Genomic DNA, 22695 nt, shown 5'->3' on the forward strand with positions numbered 1-22695 from the left:
TTTGCTTCTTTATTTCAGATTTTAAATTTTAAATCTCTCATGACTTTCAGTCAGAAAAGGGAATTGGTCTGATATCAGTGGCTTGTCCCACTTCACCAAACAAATCAGTAATTAGCAATTTTATTTTTCCAAGAATATTATTAGTTTATCTCAAGGTGAAGCTATATCTGCAACAAATCTGAAAATTGTCTTTCAGCACTGTCAGTGTTATGAAATAAAGAGTATTTCCCTGGCTAGAAATATTTAGGCACAGTAATATATTGGGATTTTTTCAAGTGCAGAAGTCAGCAAGGAACGTAAACCCTGATGATTTTTATCCCGATCTTCTTCTCAGCAAAGTGTCTATGAAAAGGGACTCAATGCAGGGCAATACTCTCTATTCTGTACATCAACCAGTTGCAGAGATGCCTGACCTCAGTACAGATCTCCTACTCTATTATCCTGGCTTAGACGAAGAATAATATATGGGTTCAGCAAGAGTAATCCATTCCCCACCACTCTTCACTTCATTTGTGAGGTGGTGCCCCCCTGAGACTGATCTGCCTGGGAACACCTGGGAGCCTTTACATTCCATCTAGTGTGTCAAATAGTTTAGAAAATAGAATAGTGCCATCAGTTCCTAATATTTTCCAGGGAATATGAAATCCTGGAAAACAGGACTTGACTCCAAAATCTCTTTAATTTTTCTCCAAAGGGCTGGGCAACGCTTGGATCCTATTGGCAGCGAAGTTGTTTGGTAGCAAGGGGTACTGTGCAGAAATTAGCTTTAACTGGTCATACCAGCAGCAAGAAGACTTTCCCTTCTTTTTCTTCATTATCAAGTTAGTAAAAAATAATTGTTTCAATTTTGGCTTATTTATATTCATCTATGGGAAGAATGGGGCTCATATGTTAGAAGGACCTCTTGTTATTTCTGGAAACGTGAATTCCAGAATAGCCAGGTCATTAGCTAATGTTGTACTGCAGCCTCCCACTGTCATTAGGCATTGATAGTTTACACTTTCTGCTGCTGGTTTCAAATGTCCTGGGTTTTCCATATGCTTTTTTTTTTCCAAGGGAGTCAGAACAGCTGCATCAGGCAGTAAGATTTTCTTTAGAGAAAGTTCATGAAGCTTTATAGTTTTTAGGCAGAACATGAAAAGGTCTTCTTTGCTTATACAAAGAACGACTATTTAGAATACTGGACTGACATTTTGTTAGAAATGCTGAATGAAAGCTGACAGATCCAGATCAGCACTTTTCCATATCTCAGAGCAAAGACACCTGCTGAAACGGATGTGAGCTCTTTTTTTCCATTAGTAGCCTGTGGCAAACTGAAATCCCTTTGGATTTGTAAAACGTATTAATTTCAACCATCCACATTTAGCACTCCGATGAAAGGCTGGTTCACAGTGAGAGCACAGGCAGACAGCTGAAGGCTTGGTTTAACCGTGTCAGGTTTTGGGAATAAGGGGAATCTCAACCAAAGTGAAAATGACCCAGCTCTCCTGTTCATGGGTAGGATTCAGATTACAGAGCTGGATTACAGCCATGAGCATAGCTGACCATTTCTTATGTCCAGCTGACCAGATCCCAAGGGTTTGTCTGGAATCCTCTTCAGGAGGAATGTCAACACAGGACACTCGCATCCTTACATGACAGGAAAAATGTCTCCATGCAGAACCTGGCTGTTGGTCATCAGAGTCCATGGAGAGAGATCAAGTGACTTTGTGGATATCAACTCTGGCCTATTAATGTACCTCTCAGTAGCATTTTTTGTCAAACTCTGAGATTAAAGTTTTTAAGACTTAAATAAATGCAGAGTCCCTTAAGCAATTCAAGTAGCAAACGCAAAATATGAGTATTATGTAACATCATGACATAGTAGATGTTTTCTGTTGTCTCCACAAATACAAGTTCCGTAGGACCTACTCCTATTAATGCTGAATACAGGCTTAATGTTTGTTAATTTTAAAAACACATGCATACATTTTATACACAAATTCTTGAAGAGTTTTTTTATCTAAATAATGAACATCATATCTCATTTTATGTCTGAAAAAAAAGTTATTACTTATTATCCTAACAACTTGACGATATATATGTACCATGAAAGAGGTAAGAAAGATCAGCTGAACAGATACTGAGACAATAAAACTTCACAAGTCACTGTTAATCAACCTAAATTCAATTCTAGTCAGGGTAAACTTTAACCCAAAAGTCAAATTAGACCTTCAGCTATGACTAAGGAAGGTATTTTTGGTTTATTACAGCAAAGATTTAGTACAAAGACCATTCAAGTGAATAGAAAGTTTCGAATAGCTTTCAGAATGTTTGGATGGTTCCAGTTCTATCTGAAGTCTTTGATTTCAAAAACGATGATGTGCCTGCTATGAACACATCATCATCATTGAGATTTCAGTTTCATAGAGATTCAGTACTACAGCTGCTCAGTAGCCAAGGAGCTTGCTCTTGACCGAAGCCTGCTTTAACGCTTCAGGGACATTAACATCATTTGTAGACTAAACAGAAGTATTTGGAAAACATTCTTAAAGACAGTACGATAAATTAAACTGCTATTTTTCCTTCATCATTGGACAGAAAGAATATCTTTGATATCTCTACCAAATAAAGGAAAAAATCTATGTACTCCTAGTGCTGTTATGCAAAGTACTATTTTGTCTTTTAATATTTTGCTCTCTTTTTGTACAAGGTAACTTGAAAGGTGTTTGACAGGCCTGTCACTAGTACCCGACTTTTTTTTATTAAACTTATACTTTTCCAGAAAAATGATCAGATTCACTGAGATGACCTCAGCTATTGGTTATCTGGTGACTTTCAGTGCCAGAGATACAAACTTACCAGGTAACACGGGGTGCCGGCCAGCCAGCCACAGAACAACGAAATACGACATTTTCCTTTTCCCAGATAGTGTGGGAACGAGGCTCAATGATAAACTCAGGAGCATGTAAGAGTTTATCTTGATTCAACTTTTTATGGAATGCCTGAGTCTCTTCTAGCTGGAAAAGAAACATTTTATTATAAACTTGACTATAAAACTTGATTATAACAGCAGTTGGAAGTGCAAATTATTAATACACACCAAAAAAAAGCAAAAACCCCTGTATTTTTTATTTAACATTTCAGACAGACATACTTAATGTATTTATCTCACCTTGACACAGCAAACAAAGTTTTCGTTTTCCAAAAGTTCTGCTTCCACGATAGCTTGGAAGATTTGATTTTACTGGGTTTTTTTCCTTAAAACTATTCTAAGTAGAATAATTTTCCACATTTAATTACTTATTTATTATTTTAAGTACGTGAAATGGGCCTGAAACAGATCTCTTCTATACTTTTGCTCTAAAGCAAGATTGTGTATCCTAGATCATCTTTGACAGACCTACTCTCAAACCTTTCCTCATGATGGGATCTTTCCCAGGATAACTAATATGCTGTAAATCTTGCTTTCTGCAAACTAAATGATTTCTTTTCTGCCCTAACTTTCACCTATCTGGAGAATTAAAATTCCTGTATTGAGATTAATAAAAGAAGACAGATTTCATAATCCTCTCAGTCTTTTATAAACTGGACGATATCTCTTTTCCTTGGAATTTTTTCTCGATTCTGGACAGGTTCTATTTGTCCTCAACATTCATCAAAGAGTCACTACTCATTATCATAGGTCCAACAGACTCCAACACAATTAAATAACTGCCCTTTATGTGTTAGTGATAATACTCTAGAATGGCATTTATTTTTGTACGACTGACATTAAATTTCTCTCAGGTCCTGAAGTACTTCTACCTAGCCAGGCATTCCTCATTTGTTTGATCTTTTCCTTCTATATGTAGTAATTTCCATTGGTTGTTGTAAAATTTCGCCTTCACTGTTTCTCAATTTTTGAGATGACTTTGAATTTTTATCTTGTCCTTCGAAGTGTTTACACCCTTTCCAACCTTATGTCATGAGGATATTTTAGAAATATATCGCAAATTCTTCTGCTCAAAATAGTAATAAATTTGCTAAATAAAACATATTTGAACTTGATATGTTCTGCCAGTCTGGTCATAACATATTTATAAGTATGCTTTGAATATTATTTTTTAAAAAGCAGACAATAATGCATACAATTAGAGATTCAGTTCCAGATGTTCCTCCATAATTTACACATAATTTACCACAATTCACCCTAATGCTGCCCTAATTTACACTCTGTAATTAGAACTCTGAGGTGAACACCATGGACAAGCTTGTTCTGAGGCTGTAAAGTTCAGAAATTACTAATCCACCTACTTATGGGCAAGATACATATATTGACAGCTTTATTCTCTGCCCAGCAGCTGCCCCATCATCTGGGTGAACGATGCTGTGCCATTTAACCAAGTGTGGGCATGACCAAAAAGCATACCCTGGTCCTCCACTCTGTCCTTTTCTCCCAGCACAACAGAAGTGTGCCTGGTGCCTATCTCAGGCACAGTGCCTCTTTTGTTATCCATCTGACACCCAGATAACAAGACTTGTAAGGAATTCAAAAGATTTCCATTGAAAATACTTGGAGGCTTTTACTACTGTTATTGCAATTGCCTGTGGAGTAAATCAGGCCCTGGTGTGCTAAGCACTTTACAAACACCAAACAAAAAAGACCCACACTGTTTGCAAGCCTAGATGTTCATTTCTACTCTTTTACCGTTTTTTTCATGGCCACACGTTCAGCAGACTCCCGGATCACTACTTTCCTTGATTTTTTTTCATGATGCTCCTCTTCAGAAGTTGACTTGGCCACCTTGCTGACACTAACTCCTTCACCTGTGGCAAAAAGGTTCCTCTTGGCAACATATGCAGCACTTTCTTTAATTCTCTCTTCTTCAGTGTCTGTGATCCCACTGATATTCACTTCTCTGAAAGAATTTTTAAAAAACAGAATCCCATTAGAAAATGATGAGAATATATTTCCTTTGTACTTTCTATCAAATTAACCACCCACAGTGGCCAACGCTCTTTTGTAACATATTTCTGCTACTACAGTCTCATATGTATTCAAAGCAGAAACATGGAAGGGTTCTGCAAAAAGACTATTTCACTATCTAAAGACATAGCCATTTTCAGCACCTCTTCGTATAACTATATCACACACATTTTCAGTTTAACCATTATCCTGCTGTGGTTTTGTATTTCCATCACCATAAAGAGTAGGGTAAGGCACACCCACAGATCTTTAGTTATTGATTTATGGCTGCAGCATTCATAACAACACTACCAAAGGGGCAGGAGACAACTGAAGCTGTATAACAATATCCTCACTTGTTTATACAAAACCCCAACATAACTGTATATAACAAAAAGTTCTCCTTGTTTGTAGAAAAGTCAGTCTTGTAATGCTTTCAAGAAGGTGATTAAGGATTTTCTTGAAGCCTGCTCCTCAGACTTTTTACAGGGGTGAGACACAAAGAACAGTTACTCTCAACGGGTCTGGTCCTGTTTCCCCACTCATATGTGGATGTACCATTGCAGCCATATTGTTGTGATATCATCAGGACATTATAGCTGCTATAGTAGTGCATATACAATGAGAGTTCCTTGACTTAAGAGGAAGCATTAATATCCTTCTACTGAATTTAGTTGTTTTAAGGTGACATTAGATGACACACTGAAAACAGGTTCTGTTTAAGTTCTTATTAAGTGCCATCTTGCAAACACTATAGAGACAGCAGCCTCGGTTTCCAGAATGCACTCAAGCACAGCCTCTCTATTTTATCGTAAAATGCTTACTACTCCTACAAAGCAAAAATATTAGGAAGAATGATTTTTTTCTGTTTTCTTTTAGATTGCCAGTATTATGCACTTGAAAGCACATCTCAGTACTCAAGAAAATTTGGATTTAAGCTCACAATTAACTGTCCAGCCCCTTAGCTATGAAGTCAGTTTGGTGAGATGCAAAACAGCCAAGCAGTCGAATTTGCTGTAAACTTAATAACATTTAAAAATTGCTGACAAGACTAAAAACCTTACTTAACAGCACAGAGCTTTGACCTATGTCAAGCTCAGCTTCCTGTGTTTCGGTCTGCATTAAGAAGATGATCCTTAAAGAATCAGTGAAATGATAGATTCCCTTCAAGTAGGCACATCAGCTGCCCCTAAAACTATAATCTGAAGCTACAGTTATATATGGCCAAGATGTTTTAAAACAATTTTTAAAAATCAGTTTAATCAATATGAATATAACTATCTACATTCAGTTTAAATGAATCCATGGCATTTTTCTTCAAAGGCAAACTGATATTATTTCCTCCCTAATTACAGTAGTTAGGATCTCAGCAACTTCACGGTATGGACTGATTCCTCAAGGCATTGAACATCTTCTGGGAGCTGATGAATATCCTCAGACTAATATAGGACTCATCCTAGTCAACAGCAGTTGTGGTTCCCAGGTGTTTTTGATCAACAGTATTAAATATTTAGATTTTCTGATAATTTCTTCCTGTTATAATCTTCCCAGATCAAAGAGAAATGTGCTTCCTGAAATGATGAATGTACTAAGACAGCATATGGTAGTATTTAAGAATTAATTCATCAATCATGTCTCAGGGGTTTTAGTAGAAAACACTTTTCAAGCAGACATAACAAGATCAAACTTCCATTTTGTGGCACACACAAAATATAATTTTAAGGGTATTTGCCATCTACAGTCCTTTGGCATGGACTTATTAGTGGTTGCAAATAGTTCCACAAGCCACACTCAATATTTTTAGCACCTATGGCATTAAATCAAGCTCTGAGTGTTTTATTGCCTAGAATGCTGCCTGGCTGTCCGTAATTTTGTTTTGCAAGGATTAGCCCAAGTGTTTAAGAGCAACAGTTGTAAAAGTGAATAATCTGAGCAAAGGAGTTTTTTACAGCAGAACGTGAAGGTTCTGAAATAGAACTAAATAATGGAAATGGTGACACATCGCTGAAGGTCATCCAGCAGCATGGGCAAGAGCTCCAATGAACCCACAGAGAGCTGACCTTTATAAATAACTATTCCTTTTTAACAGCTATCTGCCCATGGGAAACAACACATCAATTTCACAGGGGAATTTGGGAATGACATATAACATGCACATGGTTCAGCGGCCTTCAGCTGTTATCTTTCAAACAAGAATAAATATCTGACAGAAATGTAGCACGCAACTTCCACAATCTTGGCATGTGGCCATGAGCATGATGACAACAGAAAAAAGCCTAAACCTGATACCATTTCATGCCATGTTGAGTTGGGCACCCTAAAAATCTCTTTTTAACATTTATTTTAAAAGTAATCAAACAAACTTTTTGGGTCATTTCAGTGGCAGAAAAGCACACACAGCTTTCTGAATTACCATGTACAAAAAAGTAAGATTGATATCAACAACATGAAGAAGAAGAATAGTAACAATTATATAAGAATCTGACAGTATCTTTTAATGTAGGATCCCAAACTACTGCACAGACACAAATAAATGAAGTTACACACTATCACATTGAGTTAGATAGATAGATGCATTAAGAAAAAAAAATAAAATAAAATGAAAGTATTTCTTAAGATTTGTTAAGATGTTAACATGATGTGCTAAGATCACAGGGGCCTGTAAAAAAGCAAAGTACTAATTATAAATTGTGTTTTTCAACTATTGTCCAACACTGTAAATTTTACCTTTGTAGACTTAAGATACAGTAAAAAGAGGGGATATTTGTGCTTGAGGACATGGGAGGATGAGGAATCTACTGCTACATAGGTATAAGCACCGTGTGACGTGCAAAAGTAATGAGAAGCCTTGAGAATATGGAGAACATGTTATTACAAGTTTTGTTTAGACTATCACATAACTATTTATGTATTTCTATCACAAAAGATACAGAGGAAACTCCAGAGCAATTTTTTTAAAAGGCAACGGTGTGTTTCTTAATGTTGGTTGGATCAAAAAGCAGTGAATCCAATGCAGGAATATACAGCGGATGAGACAAAAATTACTCCGAGATAGTGGGAGAGAGTTAATAAAACCAAAACTGCTGGTCTCATCACAAAAGCATCATAAATGCTCCGAAGGCCAGAGCAATAATATCTTCCACTGACAAGCTGGAACTCAGTTTCATACAAAACCACAAGTTTGGATACAAAGCAAAAGCGCCATTGGGTGTTTATGGGTTTCCCTTTCCCCATCCACGACGTGGGGGAGCCCAGCTCTAGTTCCTTCTCCGTCTGAAGAACCATTTCCGACGTCTTGTGGGACGGGGAAGGGGAACTCCAGAAACAGGGTTTTTCAGGCCCCGAGCCTGGAGGGGAGAGGTGCCCTCCCCTTCCCCCACCACCCACGTGGCTCCATGGCAGGCACAGAGACAGCACACCGGCGTGGAGAGGAGGCAAGAGAGAGTTTATTGTTGGGAAGGGGTTTATAAGGCTTTTAGGAGGGTCAAAGGGGACCAATCACAAGTTCAGGGTCACACAAAAGAAACCATCAGGTAAAGGGTCAACAGCCAATAGGAAGGGGTTAAACAAAGGACCAATGGGACGCCTCAGGATACCTTTCCCAGGACACTCCTGCATGGGAGATAACAGTTGCTGTGGGGGGTATTGGGAAGAAGAAACACGTGTTTGCAAAGGGACCACAAAGAGCCATTTTAAAACATGTTTAAACAAGTTTCTCATCAGATTCACTGCCACAGGTGTTGACTAAGCAGTAGACAGAAAAGCACGGGCTCCCAGAAACAGCTTGGAAGGGTCCCATGAAAAATTCTGCTGTGCAGAGGAAAGACAAGTTGTAGGGAGGTTTCTGTTCAACCGCAAATAGGCAAAAAATTTTTCTCCTGGCCTCTAAGCAGGAACCAGTTTTCCACACCACACCCCAGTATCTATTAATCTGAAAAAGTGACTATGCTGGAAGTGTTGGACATACCTACTAAAATCACTATGCCATACCCCAAAAAGGGCAGGGGATCCTCCTTGCTCATGTTGGTTCTGGCTTCCACATAAAGTTCACATTTAGCTTTACTGAGAACACTACCGCAGTAAGATGTATTACATCAGCAGTAACCATACAAGAAATACCACCAATACGTGAGATCAGTATGAATAATTACAATGGATTTGAGAGGGTGTTTGGTTTCATTCCAGGTTTTCCCTTTGCCAGGACAAGACATTAGCACATTGTTTTGTTGTTTCTATGTTTAATGCTTGGTAAGAGACATTTGATTACAGAGCAAGTCTTCAAAACAAAGGAATAAGCTAAATAATGTGGACAACATGCTTGTCAAGTTCCCAATAAGTAGGGTTATAATTATATTTTCATTTCATAGAAAGTGGCCCTGACAACATGTTCAAAACACAGTCCTGACACGTAGGTTCATTTGTCCTGGCTCTGGATGATCAATGTCTGATTTTCTACCAGTCAGTTGACTTCTCTTTATCTTTTTATCACTCACGTGAAGTGCAAACTATCACCATGAGATCCATGAGTGTAAAAATAGATTAAAGGATTAGTTATTTTATAATTTGTTAATAAAATGTCAGAAATAATATACAAAACAAAACATACCGTCCTGTGAATATGGGCACTGAATAGTCCATGGCTTCATTCTCTTTGTCCTCAGATATCAAATTCTGTTTTGCTCTCTTTGCTTTGGGACTCATCTTATAGGATTGATCTTCAATCATTAAATTGGAGTTTTTCAGTCTGAAATAAAAATTATATTGTTAAATTGAGGGAAAAAACTGTTAAGAAGAACTCCAAAATACAATTAAAGTACTAAAATATGTTGCTGTCTTACTTTATAAGCAAGAGTTTATAAATTTTTATAGTCATAGCTTCAAGAGTTATTAAACACATAACCAAATGTACTTTTAACAAACTCATCATTACAAACATACCACTGATGCCCCTTGGTATTAAATCTAATAGAGAAAATAAACAATATACCTGATAGAAATGTACATTTAATAGCTCTTGGTTTGGGGTTTGGAGAGTTCATATATCCAGTTTTGATAGGTCCTGAAGTCACTGAGATTACTGAGTAATTCTGAAGAATGCATCTGAACTCATAACCTCTACATTTCCAAAATTTACAGTCCTGAAATTGTCTGGTTCTGAAACAAAATGGTGGTGTGCAAATATATCCAAAGTAATTATGCATTTAAATTTCTCTGCAGAAATTGTACGGCAGAGTCACCAGTGTTGCCATTTCCACTGCTCTCCCAAACCACTCCAATCCAGTAGAAGTGAAGAGCTGAGTGAAGTAGCACCATTTAACATAACACAGAGAAATGGAGAATGAGTGGAAAGGAAGAAGAGTAAATTAGAGGGAAGGCTGCCCCCCTCGCCAGCCTGGGCGGGATTCTGAGGACCACGAAGCATATTTGAGGCAATCATTTTAGGTTCATTTTTGACATGGTTGCAACTTGTGTTAGCGAAGCTCCAAACACTTCATTCTCCTTTCCCAAAGCAACACATATCTAACTCCCAGATCTATGGAATATGCTAATTAGTTGTCAGCCTTTTATAAATCCCCAAAGTTTATTCATCTCTGTTGCAACATCACCACATTGATGGTCCAGACATTTTTCTGCACAGCATAAGCTCACCACTTACATGTTCAGATACAGGAGCAGAATTAAGGCACAGAGTTTCTCAGAAAGGCTCGTTATCCCAGCCACGTACCACTATCAGGGATTGTCTTTCCTCCCTTACCCTGGATATCTTACACAGTATGCTGTACACATATAATCAAAACTCATGCTAGCACTGGGTCCCTGAGAATGTTACACATGCCTAATGTAGCATTACAGATATTATATCCTTGGGCTAATGTTTTCCTTAGGCTGTATCCCTGCAAAAGTACCAAGATTCAGAGGTGTCTCCAACACAATAAAAGTGCTTAATTTCCCAAATATGTAGTAATAATCTATTCATTGAGATTGTGTGTAAGATCACACTGGTCCAGTTTCATTCTCCCGTCTTTATTTCCTTTGTTTCTTTGTGCCCATCCTTTTGCTCAGACTGAGTTCTCTCCCTACACAGTCCCTGCTAAATCAGTCTCCCATTCTCTAGTTCTCTTAATGTCTTTCCTAATGTAATTTTTTATCCTTCTCCATCTAGTTCCTTGCCTTAACGTCACATCCCCTCCCACATCTCCTTTCCAGCCCTCATCTTTTTGCCCTGCCACTTCCAGCACTGTCAGCAAGAGTTTCCTTTCCTTTAGTTCCCATCTCATCAGGTCCAACTGTATTCAGCTTGCCTGGCATTGCAATGAGGCAGCTCCTCTCCTCTGTGTTCCCAACTGTCAAAAAAAGCTTGATACAGGGGGTAAAAGCAACCACACACTGATTCTCCTTCCTTCCTCCTCTTCCTGTATCCTGGTTTCCATGTAAAGAAAAGCACAGCCAGTGAGGGCCTGTGGTACACACTACAGGACTGGGGCCAAGGCTTTTCCACGTTAGGCACCAATGAGTCAGCCAAGGCACAGATCACGTCTACAGTAGAGAGATGTTGTGGGGTCTGACACCAGGCACTGGTGGAAGGGTGTCCAAGAGAGGCAGATCCAGCTCTAGGGACAGAAATCCATGCAGAAAACACTTGGGCACAGTCCAGAGAGAGTACTGTAAAAAGGATTTTGTGAAGCAGGATATGCAATGGCCTCACTCCTGGATTGGACAATGATGTGGTACAATCACTAGGGCAAACCACAAATGTACTGGGAGAACTCATCATCAAATAAGTGATGTGAAACATCAAAGGCAAACTACTTCCATTATTTTTCATAAGTGACCTATAGTCTGTAAGGAGCTGCAGTTCTTTACTTAGCAGATGACTTTTGTTCCTGTCCTATTTTAAAATGAGACAAACCTGGAATTTTGACACTGACTGCCATCAGATTTCCTCAGGGCTTTAGGCTGGACCTTTTGGAAGGCTACTTGATTCCTGGTTGTTTCTAGATCAAGAAGGAGAATGGTACTATTTTAACTTTAGTTAAAATGTCAAGAAGTTTCTATTTTCATAAAAGTAGTTGAAAAATGCGGTAAAACTTTCAGCTCAGGTATTTACAGCACTGTTAAATCCAGACTAGTACTTTGTTCCTAAAGGAGAGTTTGGTCTCGCTGACAGTTTAGTTTTCATATACAGTCCAGATTATGCACTTTTGTAGGGAATTAATGGGGGGCATACCATCACTCCCATCACTCCCTGCTGGCATTATGTTGATGCAATTCCTATATGATAGTGGGGATTTCCTATCTTTCACTTACAACACTCTAAAATTATTTGAAAAGGAAAGAATAAATTCCTATAGGCTGTCTTTGTTTGACAGTTGTATTTTTTACTTAAACACTCCAAGTGTTTGAAGTTGAATATCTCACCTTCATTTTTTCTGCCTTCCACATCTCACTTTACAAAAATATCCCCTGAATCCTTCAGATTAATGCCAGAGATCTTTATCATAATGAAACCTGAGAAACAGAAACAGAACTGGGACTTTTACTGAGGTATGATGACTAGGATAAAAACAGCATACATGCACAGCTGATTGCCACTCACTTCTGAGTTTGCTAAACAATGTCTCTTCATTGAGGAACTTTTGCTGCAGCCACCTGATTATTTTCTAGGTTATTACTCCTGGATCCTTCATACTGTGGCATCCCTTGGTCAGTTCTTGTGTGTATGTTCTTGGGAACAGGAAATCACCTTTCTAGATGTCTTTTCCTCTCTTCTTCTTTCCCTGGAAGTGGCAGCTGAAGCAAGAGTTGTTGTGCTGTCTCCTAAGAGCAATACTTTGGAGTGGTACAGGAGAGAGAGCACTCAGCTATCCAAAGTGCATATAATAATTGTGAGCTGAATAATGGATCCATGTGGATCCTCTAATTATCTGCTATTCTCAGATTAATAACACAACACTCTAATCAATTTCCTTCAGTCATTTGCTCTTCCAGAAAGTTGATCTGGACTAAGGAAGACATTGCTGAGAAGTGTTCCATTGAATATTGCTGGTGGTGCTTTTAGACCGGTTTCCAGTTCCTGGTCAAGAATGGGTAAAAAGAAAGTTAATGGAGAGTAAAATCCCTTGATAAAACCTTTTGGTTTCAAGTAAAGACCTAGGGACATCCTGAGCCAGAGGTTGCATCCTGGCTGTAACAGTGAGCTTACAATTTTGTATATGAAAGTGGCACTTTCTTTTGAACCTGTTTTTATCTGCCACTTTATAATCTCTTCTGTGCTTACATGCCACACTGGGTGAAAAATTTTCTTTCTTTACTCTCTGCACATCTATCACATCACTCAATAACATCACTTGCACACGTTCATCTCTTTTCCAAGGTAAGAGCCCCAGGGTCTTACCTTTCCCCAACAGAAAGCACTCCACACCTCCTCCTACCCTCTTTGCAGATATCTGATCCTTTTCTAGTTTCAGACTGTACATTTTGAGATGAGATGATCAGAACTGCACTTGGTATTTCAACTACCATCATACCTTGGATTAAAACACTGGCACAATATGCTTTCTGGTTTATTTTCGCTTTCTTTCACAGTTCTTCCTAAATCTCTAATTGCTCCATGACCACACCAGAGCACCCAGCTGGTGTTTTCAGAGACCTTCAGAGTAACTCTAAAATCTTCTTTAGAATTGCACTGCATAAGCCATGAGCTGAGATAAATAAATTTGAAGCAGCAGAAAATGTTTCTCCTTTCCAAATCCTGTCATTTGCTTTTGATCAGGCAGAGCTATAGGAAGGTTAGTAGAAATGCATATTCAAATGGAGCTCTTTAGATAGGAAAACAGATTAAATGCTATTCTATCATGAGGTTTATTTCCCTGTTTACCTTTTGTGTTATTACTATTTCCTACTGTACAACACAAAACCCAAATCCTGTCTACAACCATTATTTAGGTGGCCCAAAGGAGGACTCTGCTTTCTTGAACCAGATTCTAAAATCTTGCCCTTTATTTTAAAATGTTCCAACCTTTTACCTGATATGTGGAACAGAATCTCCCTGGAGGAGAAGGAGCAGGGTATCAGCGTTCTCTAGTTTCATACAGAGGAACAGTACCATGACCTTTTAACATCTTTCAGCCTCATTTGATATGCCTAGCTAGCATATGTATATTTATTTCCAGGTCAGGTACTATCTGTATTGCCTTATCAAGGTTGGTGGTTCAAGCCTACTGTTCTCATTTCTTGGTGTTTTTTCAGCATGTTAAAATAGCAATGCCAGCATTTTTCTACTTTCTCAGTAGAGTCACTGAGTTGTAAATGCTAAATTCATGTTCTGCAGAGATGCAAAAAACAGATGCTATTAGCTTTTCCCCCCTAGTCCAACAGAGAAACTAAAGACAACAACATTATGCAGGGCTTCTGAAACTCCCAAACAGAGGTTTTGTTTTGATTTCTTATTCTCAGACAGAGATTATATTATCACTGTCCTTGTTTCTGTGCATGAAGAGACAGAGTTCCCTCCCTGCACAAAGAGAGTCTGCACCCAGCGAAGGTAGAAATTGTCTGCCAGAATGCTCCCAGAGCATGCTGCCAGAATGTGTTCTGGGAGCAGGGCACAACACCCTATTCCTTAGTTATTTCAGTCCTGCATGAAAAGGCACCTGTAAGCTCTTTTACACCACTACAAAATCATGTCCTCAGCATACTTTTGTTACATCTCTCTCTCATTTTATTCCAACAGCATAAAGAAATGGCGGCATGTCTGTACCAGCTGTAGCTGCTGGATGAGGTCCATTAGCCAAGAGGCATTTTCCAGGTTGTCTTTCTAGCAGATACTTCTTTCCTAATACTCTGTGTTTTAATTTACTCACTTTACAGAGGAGATAGTGGATTGACAAACCCAGTTACAGGAAGGAAAAAAAAATAGGATTTTCTGAGAAGAGCTCTTTAAAGGTAGCCTTTAAAAATGAGAGATGTGCTCCAGTAGCTATATTAATTTTAAGTTGTTGACAGATTTGTCACAAGTCCAGGCAATATTGCTGGCAATAATCATTCTGTTCCCTAACACAGCTTCCACAACAATTTTATTTGAAGGGGAATTGTTTCCACATAGCAGGTCTCATTAAAATAAATTCCATGCTTGACTATGACGTCTGGAAGCTGCCTTCTTAACCCTCACCTATAATAAACCAAAGGATGAGCAGTGCCAAGATCATGGTCCTCTCATGTTTCTGAAAGTGTATTATTTACCCAGCCCTGTCATGATCCTGGTTACAATATTGCTCAGAAGAACATTTACTCTCACTGTCTGGCAGTCTAATTAATTGTAAGTTAGTATGGCATCTCTCCACTGTCTGGTTGGTTTACTTGAATTACACCACATCTTCTTTGCTGTTTTATTTGACCTGCAAAATACATGCAAACGTCTGAGCCACACCAGTAAATTCTGTTTTCCCTCTAAGCAAGTGTTTGGCCCTTTTGGTGGTAGATAATCTGTCTGTGACACAATGGGATTTTCTGATGTTGCTAGACAGAAAAATAACACATGGAAAAGCAGTGAAAGATCGAGCAAAGGCAGATGACTGAGCTTCCCAAAAAAGAGGTAAACGAGTTTAATCCAGAAATCCTGTTTGACAGGCCTGTAGTGCTATAAGCAGCTTTTGCAGATCTGACTCAAAGCTTCTCAGAAACACATGGAGGATGGAGCGTTGCTGTTGAAGGTTTTCCCACAGGAGCCAACCTGCCCATGCTGGCATCCCCGGAGGACTGGATAGGGAAGAAGATGAGTGGCCACAACATCGGATTAAGCAAGAGAGCTGCCACCCCTCACCTGCATAGATGTTGCCCACACCTCAGGGGAAGCAGTACACTCCCATTCTCCTGCCTCTGCTGAAGCCAAAGAAGCAGTGTGTAGCTACAAGCAGTCCTGGGAGCTGGTGAGGAGGGCTGGGTGTGAAGGGGCAATCTTTACACAGTGAGAGGCACTTTCTTATAGGAGCCAAGGGTTTTGCAGTTTTGCAAACTGTAATCAGCAAAGCTGCAAGATTGCATACTTGCTCTTGCTTTTGCCAGTTTTCATTTTTGTCCTTTTACTTCTTCAAGTTGTCATGGTGTGAAGAAGACTTGAAATGTGGGGGAGGAGAGTCTACTTGCACACGGAGATTTTTTGGTCCTCACGAGAAAGCAAGCTGTGGCTCCTTCAAGATGTCTATGTCCATGCTCTGGGCATGTTTTCCACTCAAGTGGGACCTCAACGTCAGAGAACTGGGTCCAGATCAAGGTCTTGCAGGTTATCTAGTCCCTAGTCCTTCTCCACTATTTTCCCTGTGATAAAATCCTCACATAGCACAATCTGCACATCAACACTGTTGCTTCATGAACACTCTTCTGTACGGTGACTACAGAAAAGGATGCAACTTAGATTTTGCAAAACTACTAAAGTATAGCAGAGGCTACTTTATATCAAAATAAGAAGTGACCTGAATAAAAGCTTAGTATTTGAATTTTCCTGTTGGGCTTGTTGGTGTTTATCCACAAAACTGTATCCATTATACATAAGTGTATATTTGACATTACTATCTAGTGATACTCAATAATCAATTGTTAGCTGAAAAATTTTGCCTGGATTTGGATTCATGTGTCTATTCTTGTTTCAAATGAACATCACTTGAGGTCATTTAGATATTTATATTCAAGGCCCCTTCTACTTCTTAAAAATTGAAAAAATTTGAAGACCCATTTCCTTTTTATTGTTTTCTTTTTTTTTTCCTGCATCATTACTTTCATAGAGGTGAAAACAGAAAGTTTTTCATTTGCCCAATTTATTTTAGTAAAACTTTTTGTTTCCATGTTACCTCTTGAAGTGTTTTAGGCCATCTGGGGAAGACAGCACAAACTTGGAAAGAGTTACTTCAAATTGGCACTACATTTAACTGTAGAGTCACATTGTTTGTTCCACTTTACCCCTTGCAAATTGCAGAAAAATGGGCTGCAAAAACAAAGTAAATACTAACATAAAGGCGATATTAACCATAAAACCATATTAAATATTGAGATTTTCATTCAGAAACATATCCTCTCATACGTTAATTAAGTTTTGTACAAGAGAGATTTGAATCACAGGTGTCTAATCTCTAGAGCCCTCATCTTACATAGCAGCATTGTGTTTCTCAAGCCTCCAACACAATGACAGGACCACAGAAAAGAAAAAGAAGTTACAGCTGAGACATTCTTACCTCTGATTACCAGGATAGCATATGAAACTACTGGCAAGTTTTGTACTATGGAGTACTATATGTGCAAATATACTATTTTAAACCAAAAGCTATTATCTTGAACAAAACCTAAGGAAACCTGGAAATGTTGCAAGTTCTCTCCCGATCAAGCAATTTCATTTCTTTTAATGTTACTTTGCTGACATTAGAGTTCTTCTTATTAAAAATATACAGTTTCAGAAGACACTCATATGACAACTGAAGTGCTTGTAACTGGGACTGAGAAACAGCTTTTTTGAATAATAATTTTTTACGACTTCAAGTAATGTTCCTATTTTTTATGGGAATCTTTTCTATAACAAGAAGGAGACTTTGGGTTAGGGACAGCAACAGAGCACAGACATAACTGCATCACTGAAGAAATTTGGGATATTTTGCCCTACGCAACTCTCTTTGGAAGCATAACTCTCAGTCTCAGCACCTCCAGTTTGCTTCCCTTCACCAGCAGATTATAAATGAGGTTCTCACTGCTTCACTAAGTGGTTAATTATCTGCACAAGTGAAATTGTTTCAACAGCAAAAACTGGATATTACCCAGTCTGAGACAGTCAGCTGTAGAATCATAGAATCATTAGGACTCTAAGATCATCAAGTCCAACCATTAACCCAGCATTGCCAAGCACACCACTAAACCATGTCCCTAAGTGCCAGCACCACATGTTTTTTGAACATTTCCAAGGATGATGATTCCACTACTTCCCTGGGCAGTCTGGTTGACAAGTCTTGATCAGTTCTTCTAACGATACTCTAAATTTTGTATTAATATAACAGCAAGCAGATGTTTTGGGCTATAATTTGTTGATCATTTCCTTTGTTGCTAACAGCTGTTCTAATCTTACTTTAATACTCTCCTAATTTCTGTAAATCTCTGAGATATATGCATACAAATAATATAAGGCTACTATATAAAAAATGTTCTGCTAATGTAATTGCTTAAGCAATATTTATAATCTTAAATAAGCAGAAAAACATGGCAGCTAAGCATAGCTGCTCTTCTCATGCAAGATGGACACTTCAGGATATTCCTGCTTTGGAAATAGTATGCCTCAACCAATATACAATGTGTAAATTTCAATTTCTTGAATCAGTCAGCATAAAAGTGAAATCGTTAGGGCAAAGAAGAATTAATGATATATGGACAGGTCAGCTCAAACTTGCATGAACAGCTTTGAGTCCTTTTACTGCTTCATCCTGGTCAGGTAAGAGACAGCTTCAACCCAAAAGCTGTCTCAACTCTTCATATTAAATTCAGCTGTTCTAATATGGCTAAACAACTTGGAAGGAGAGGTGTCTCATACCTAATCATTTTGGAACATGAATATGTCATTATTCAGCCACACCAGCATTGCCAGTGCTCTTATTATACCAGTCCAACCATCACACATGAATTAGTCCAACAAACTAAGCTGATCACAGTCCTTGCCATTCCCAAAGCCAAACGAAAGACATCACACCAGGAAAACGCATTAACATTGAGTTACAGGGACAATTTATGTGGAAGAGGAGTAGAGTTTGCCATTGATTTCAATGGGAGTTGGTTGGACATTTTTGTACTGGAACACTGTTTCAAAGATGGATCTACTTACCCTAAACTGTAGGCTTCAGATCCCAGCCTGTAGGCTGCAGCCAGCTTGTTGATGGATTCAGATGCATGGCTGTAGGCAGCTGAGCTCCTGCTGAGGGATTCGGAGTCAAGACTGTAGGCAGCAGATCTTTTGCTTTGTGCAGCAGAGTGATCATAGGCTGTGGATCCATAGCTGTAGGCTGCCGACTCCAGGTCGTAGGCTGAGGAGCCATGACTGTATGTTGCTGAGGAGTCGAGGCTGAAGCCTGCTGCAGAGGCATGGCGATAGGCTGCAGAGCCCCTGGCATAAGCTGTGGATCCTTGAGCATAGACAGCAGCTTTACTCTTTGTTTCCTTTTGGTACTGGCTTACAGTGGATGACAGTGCTTTATGGCGGTACGCACGGTCATAGTGCTCGTGGTGTCTTTGGTAGAAAGGTAAAGACATCATGGGTGTCTGCTAATTTTGCTTTTCACTGCACACTCCGGATGTTAATAAACAGGATAGTGTCTGAAAAAGAACAGATCAAACATGAGGACTATTGTCAAGGAAACTCCTGAGTAGCATACAAAGAATGTGTAACTTCGTACGAACTAACACGGTTTGTAAAATCAACTGCAATGAATTCAGGGTTATCTTTTTATGAGGTGACCAACTTTCAGATAGATTCATCTTTAAATTTCAAGATGCTCATATATCATCCATCATGACCAGAAACCTTTACACTAATATGTCCCTTCATTTGTAGTTGGCCTTCCTGTTACTGCCAACTATTCAAGTTTTACGTGCTTAACTTCTCCACTCATTACTGCAAACTAATGAAACTCTGTGTGCCTGGTTTCTTCAGAGATAGTGTAAATAATTTTGTTCAATTACAATAGAGTAATAAATTATTTTAAAGTTGTGAGCAATTCCAACAAGGTTACATAGGCTGAAATAAAAATATATGAACATTTCATTATTTTAATCCAATTTTCAGATTCAATTTAATATTCCATTTAGTGTTTTAACAATGAATAAAAACATTAAGATTGAGAAGGCTGTCAGTTTTCCTGTAAACGTGCATATTACATTGCTTTTTTTGTATGTAATACTAGCGTTCAATTTAAAAGGGCTTATCATACCTTTACAGTTTAATCAGGGATACAATCTATATGCAGTGGGTAAAATAATATCGTGCTCCTTAATCCAAATGAACCCTTTTTTTAACCTAGAATGTCGTGTTCAAGATTGTCAAGAAACTTCCTCCATAAAATAGCCCCATCTAAATTTCAGTTTGCACAGTCATCAGTGGATTGTCTTGCAGTTACTTGTACTAGGAAATTTGATCAGGTGAGAGGTAGTTCCCCTCTCAAAATGGGATGAAGGTTGAGTGCAGAAAGGATTTCCCTTGTTTGTTTATTTTTAAGCTGTCAATTCAGACTCTATTTTGCATTTGTTTTATTTTGCTGTTGTTAAAACTGACTTTTTCTTATTTGACATGCAAGCTTGCCTCTACTAATCCACATGATAACCTTTATGTCTCTTCTCTTTAGGCTTACAACATGTCTAGGAGTATCCCTGAAAAGATACCTGATTATTAATAGAGATGAGCTACAATGAGGAATGTTTAGAACGATTTTAAAAAGATCCAAAAACAATGGTGAGAGGTGTTTGTTATTGGGTGTTTAAATATCAATCGCAACAATAAGAGACTTGTTCTGCTTCTTTTTTAATTCATCCTAATAAAAAAAAAATCTAATTTTTTTACATAAAATACACTTACAGAACTGGAGAGCAACCATGGCTTCATGAAAATCAAGATATTTGAGTGGGCCTGTCCTGTGCAGGGCCAGGAGCTGGACTTTTATGATCCTTATGGGTGCCTTGCAGCTCAGAATATTTTGTGATTCTGTGGGGTTTTTTCCCTATGGTTTTTATGCTTCCTATATTTCAGTCCTTGTCTTTTTCTTTAGTATTTGGTTCTGACAGCAAGTCAAGAAACTGCAAACTATTTTCTTTAATAACTGATAAGGTACTCACCCTAACCAAGATAAATTATGAAAAATCAAAACCAAAAAAACCCAAGCAACCAGTCAAAAAACAACAAAGAGGAAAACTTGTAGGGTCTCTCAAGGGAGATGTTCTTTGTAGGATAACAGAGTAGATAATTTGTTTGCAGAAGGTCAACAAGTGAGAAACTCATTTCAGAAGTCTTTATGTAAAAGAAATTGATGATATCCTCATCACAGTGAAAGAGTGACTTCAAGGAGACCAGTTTATGCATTTCCTTTATATTTATCTAAGGAATAGGGAGGAATGGGAAAGTGTTAACTCATTGTTCTCTATGGTAAAAAATGATGTTCCTCTTTAATTCCCTTATTCCTCATGCTATCTATTTTTTCATGTCAGTCTAAAAGAACACAATTATTCTGTCTAGTATCATTGTGTCTAATACTTGTCAATAGTTTGTGTTGCTATTTATTTCACTTTGTTAACTACCAGTAGAATATAATTTCTCTTATTTTTCCTAGTTTCAGAAGATTTATTTTTCTTCATTTTTCTTCATTGCTTTCTCTCCCAGATCTGGCGAGCTAGGTTTAGGATTTGCAAGTCGTGGTGATCTCTGCTGAGCAATGTTAAGGCGTATGGATTAGTATTGTCTTGCAGGCTGAAAGGGAAACGAACATGAGAACATCCTGTTTTCCTTATGCAGAGTACCACAGTTGTCTCCTTTTGTCTTCACCAACTTTATCTGCAGCATTGGCTGGATTCATCACACATACAATAGGCACAATGCTAAAGCCATTCAGTCCTGTTGCTCAGGGATTCCCACAAACCTTTCAGGCTTCGAAGTAAGGAAGGTGATCTAAAACCACAAAGCTCTGCATTTGTTGCCCTTTAAGAAGTTAAATGAGGCACTTCATCTACATCTTATCAAAAGAACAGGCTAACACGTACAAAGGAAACCTTTTTCTTTCAAACTCATAAGGTCTGGACTTCACTGTCCTAAGGATTAAGAGTCTATGATAGGAATAAGAACTAAGGCAGTAAGGCAGGAGCTGAGCACAGTCATCTTTCCTGGTTCAAATCAAAGATCGACACTGACTCACATTTTATAAGAGGAAACTCCTTTCATAGGTATTTTATCACACTATGAGTAATGTTTTATATTTCTTCTGAAACATCAAGAATTGCTCATAGGTCAGAATAAGTTGGTTACACTAGTCTGATCAGAGTGACACTATCAGAGATGACAAAAACTCAGACCCTTCTAAGAACTTTGCTCCTATTTGGAGCACTGTGTGATTATCAGATTGACTCTCATCTCTCAAGTTTTATAAAATCCATGCTACCTACACCCACTTTGACTGTGTCCATTAACCAGGCCCCTTCAGTGTGACGGTAACACTTCCTTTCAAGATCTGTGTAGCATTTCATATCTGCAGAGCACTGCCTACAAATTTTAGTGGCCATAGGTGAATATGCAGTTTTTGGAGCTACATGTTAGCAGCTATTCAATTGAATTTTTAAAATGACTACTGAGCAGAGAGACAGTTCTGTACTTGTCCATAGGTCGTAGCAACACACTAAAGGAAGTGATTTTACTTGTCTTAACCTACTGCACTGTTTGCCAGTCTATGTAATTCTTTAAGGATCTACTCCACAAATCAGTGAAATAATGAAATAGATTAAAAAAAAAAAACAACTCTGCTAAGAAGGAAAAAAAAAAAAGATAAATTTTCCTTCAGCTCAGTCAATGGCTTTAAAATCACAAGACATCCTATGCAACTAGAAAATATTTAGGTTATTTACACATTTTGTAAACCCAAAGGAGGTTACATGACAAACTCCTCCTGTATCTCAGTAAGCCATGCTTCATTTGAGAGTACTGTGACAGTATACAATAATAGCTGAGTGATAATAAAAAAGCTTTTGCACTACTTTGGTTTTTTTCA

The 22695-nt window shown here is 38.3% G+C and overlaps 1 protein-coding gene across 1 annotated transcript in view; it reads right to left on the reverse strand.

The window, feature by feature from the left end:
- MYOM1 (myomesin 1) overlaps positions 1–22695 on the reverse strand; it is a 94589-nt gene that overhangs the window by 55487 nt on the left and 16407 nt on the right. Inside the window, exons 4-7 of the mRNA XM_039383291.1 lie at positions 18780–19267; positions 9534–9671; positions 4670–4880; positions 2842–2999 (exon numbers count right to left, since the gene is read on the reverse strand). Of these exons, the coding sequence (XP_039239225.1) occupies positions 2842–2999; positions 4670–4880; positions 9534–9671; positions 18780–19207 (935 nt within the window). The 5' untranslated portion in view covers positions 19208–19267. The remainder of the gene's footprint in view (positions 1–2841; positions 3000–4669; positions 4881–9533; positions 9672–18779; positions 19268–22695) is intronic.

This window comes from Pipra filicauda, unplaced genomic scaffold (assembly GCF_003945595.2).
Source record: "Pipra filicauda isolate LSUMZ 115617 unplaced genomic scaffold, ASM394559v2 scaffold301_size890592_pilon, whole genome shotgun sequence".
NCBI lineage: Eukaryota > Metazoa > Chordata > Aves > Passeriformes > Pipridae > Pipra > Pipra filicauda.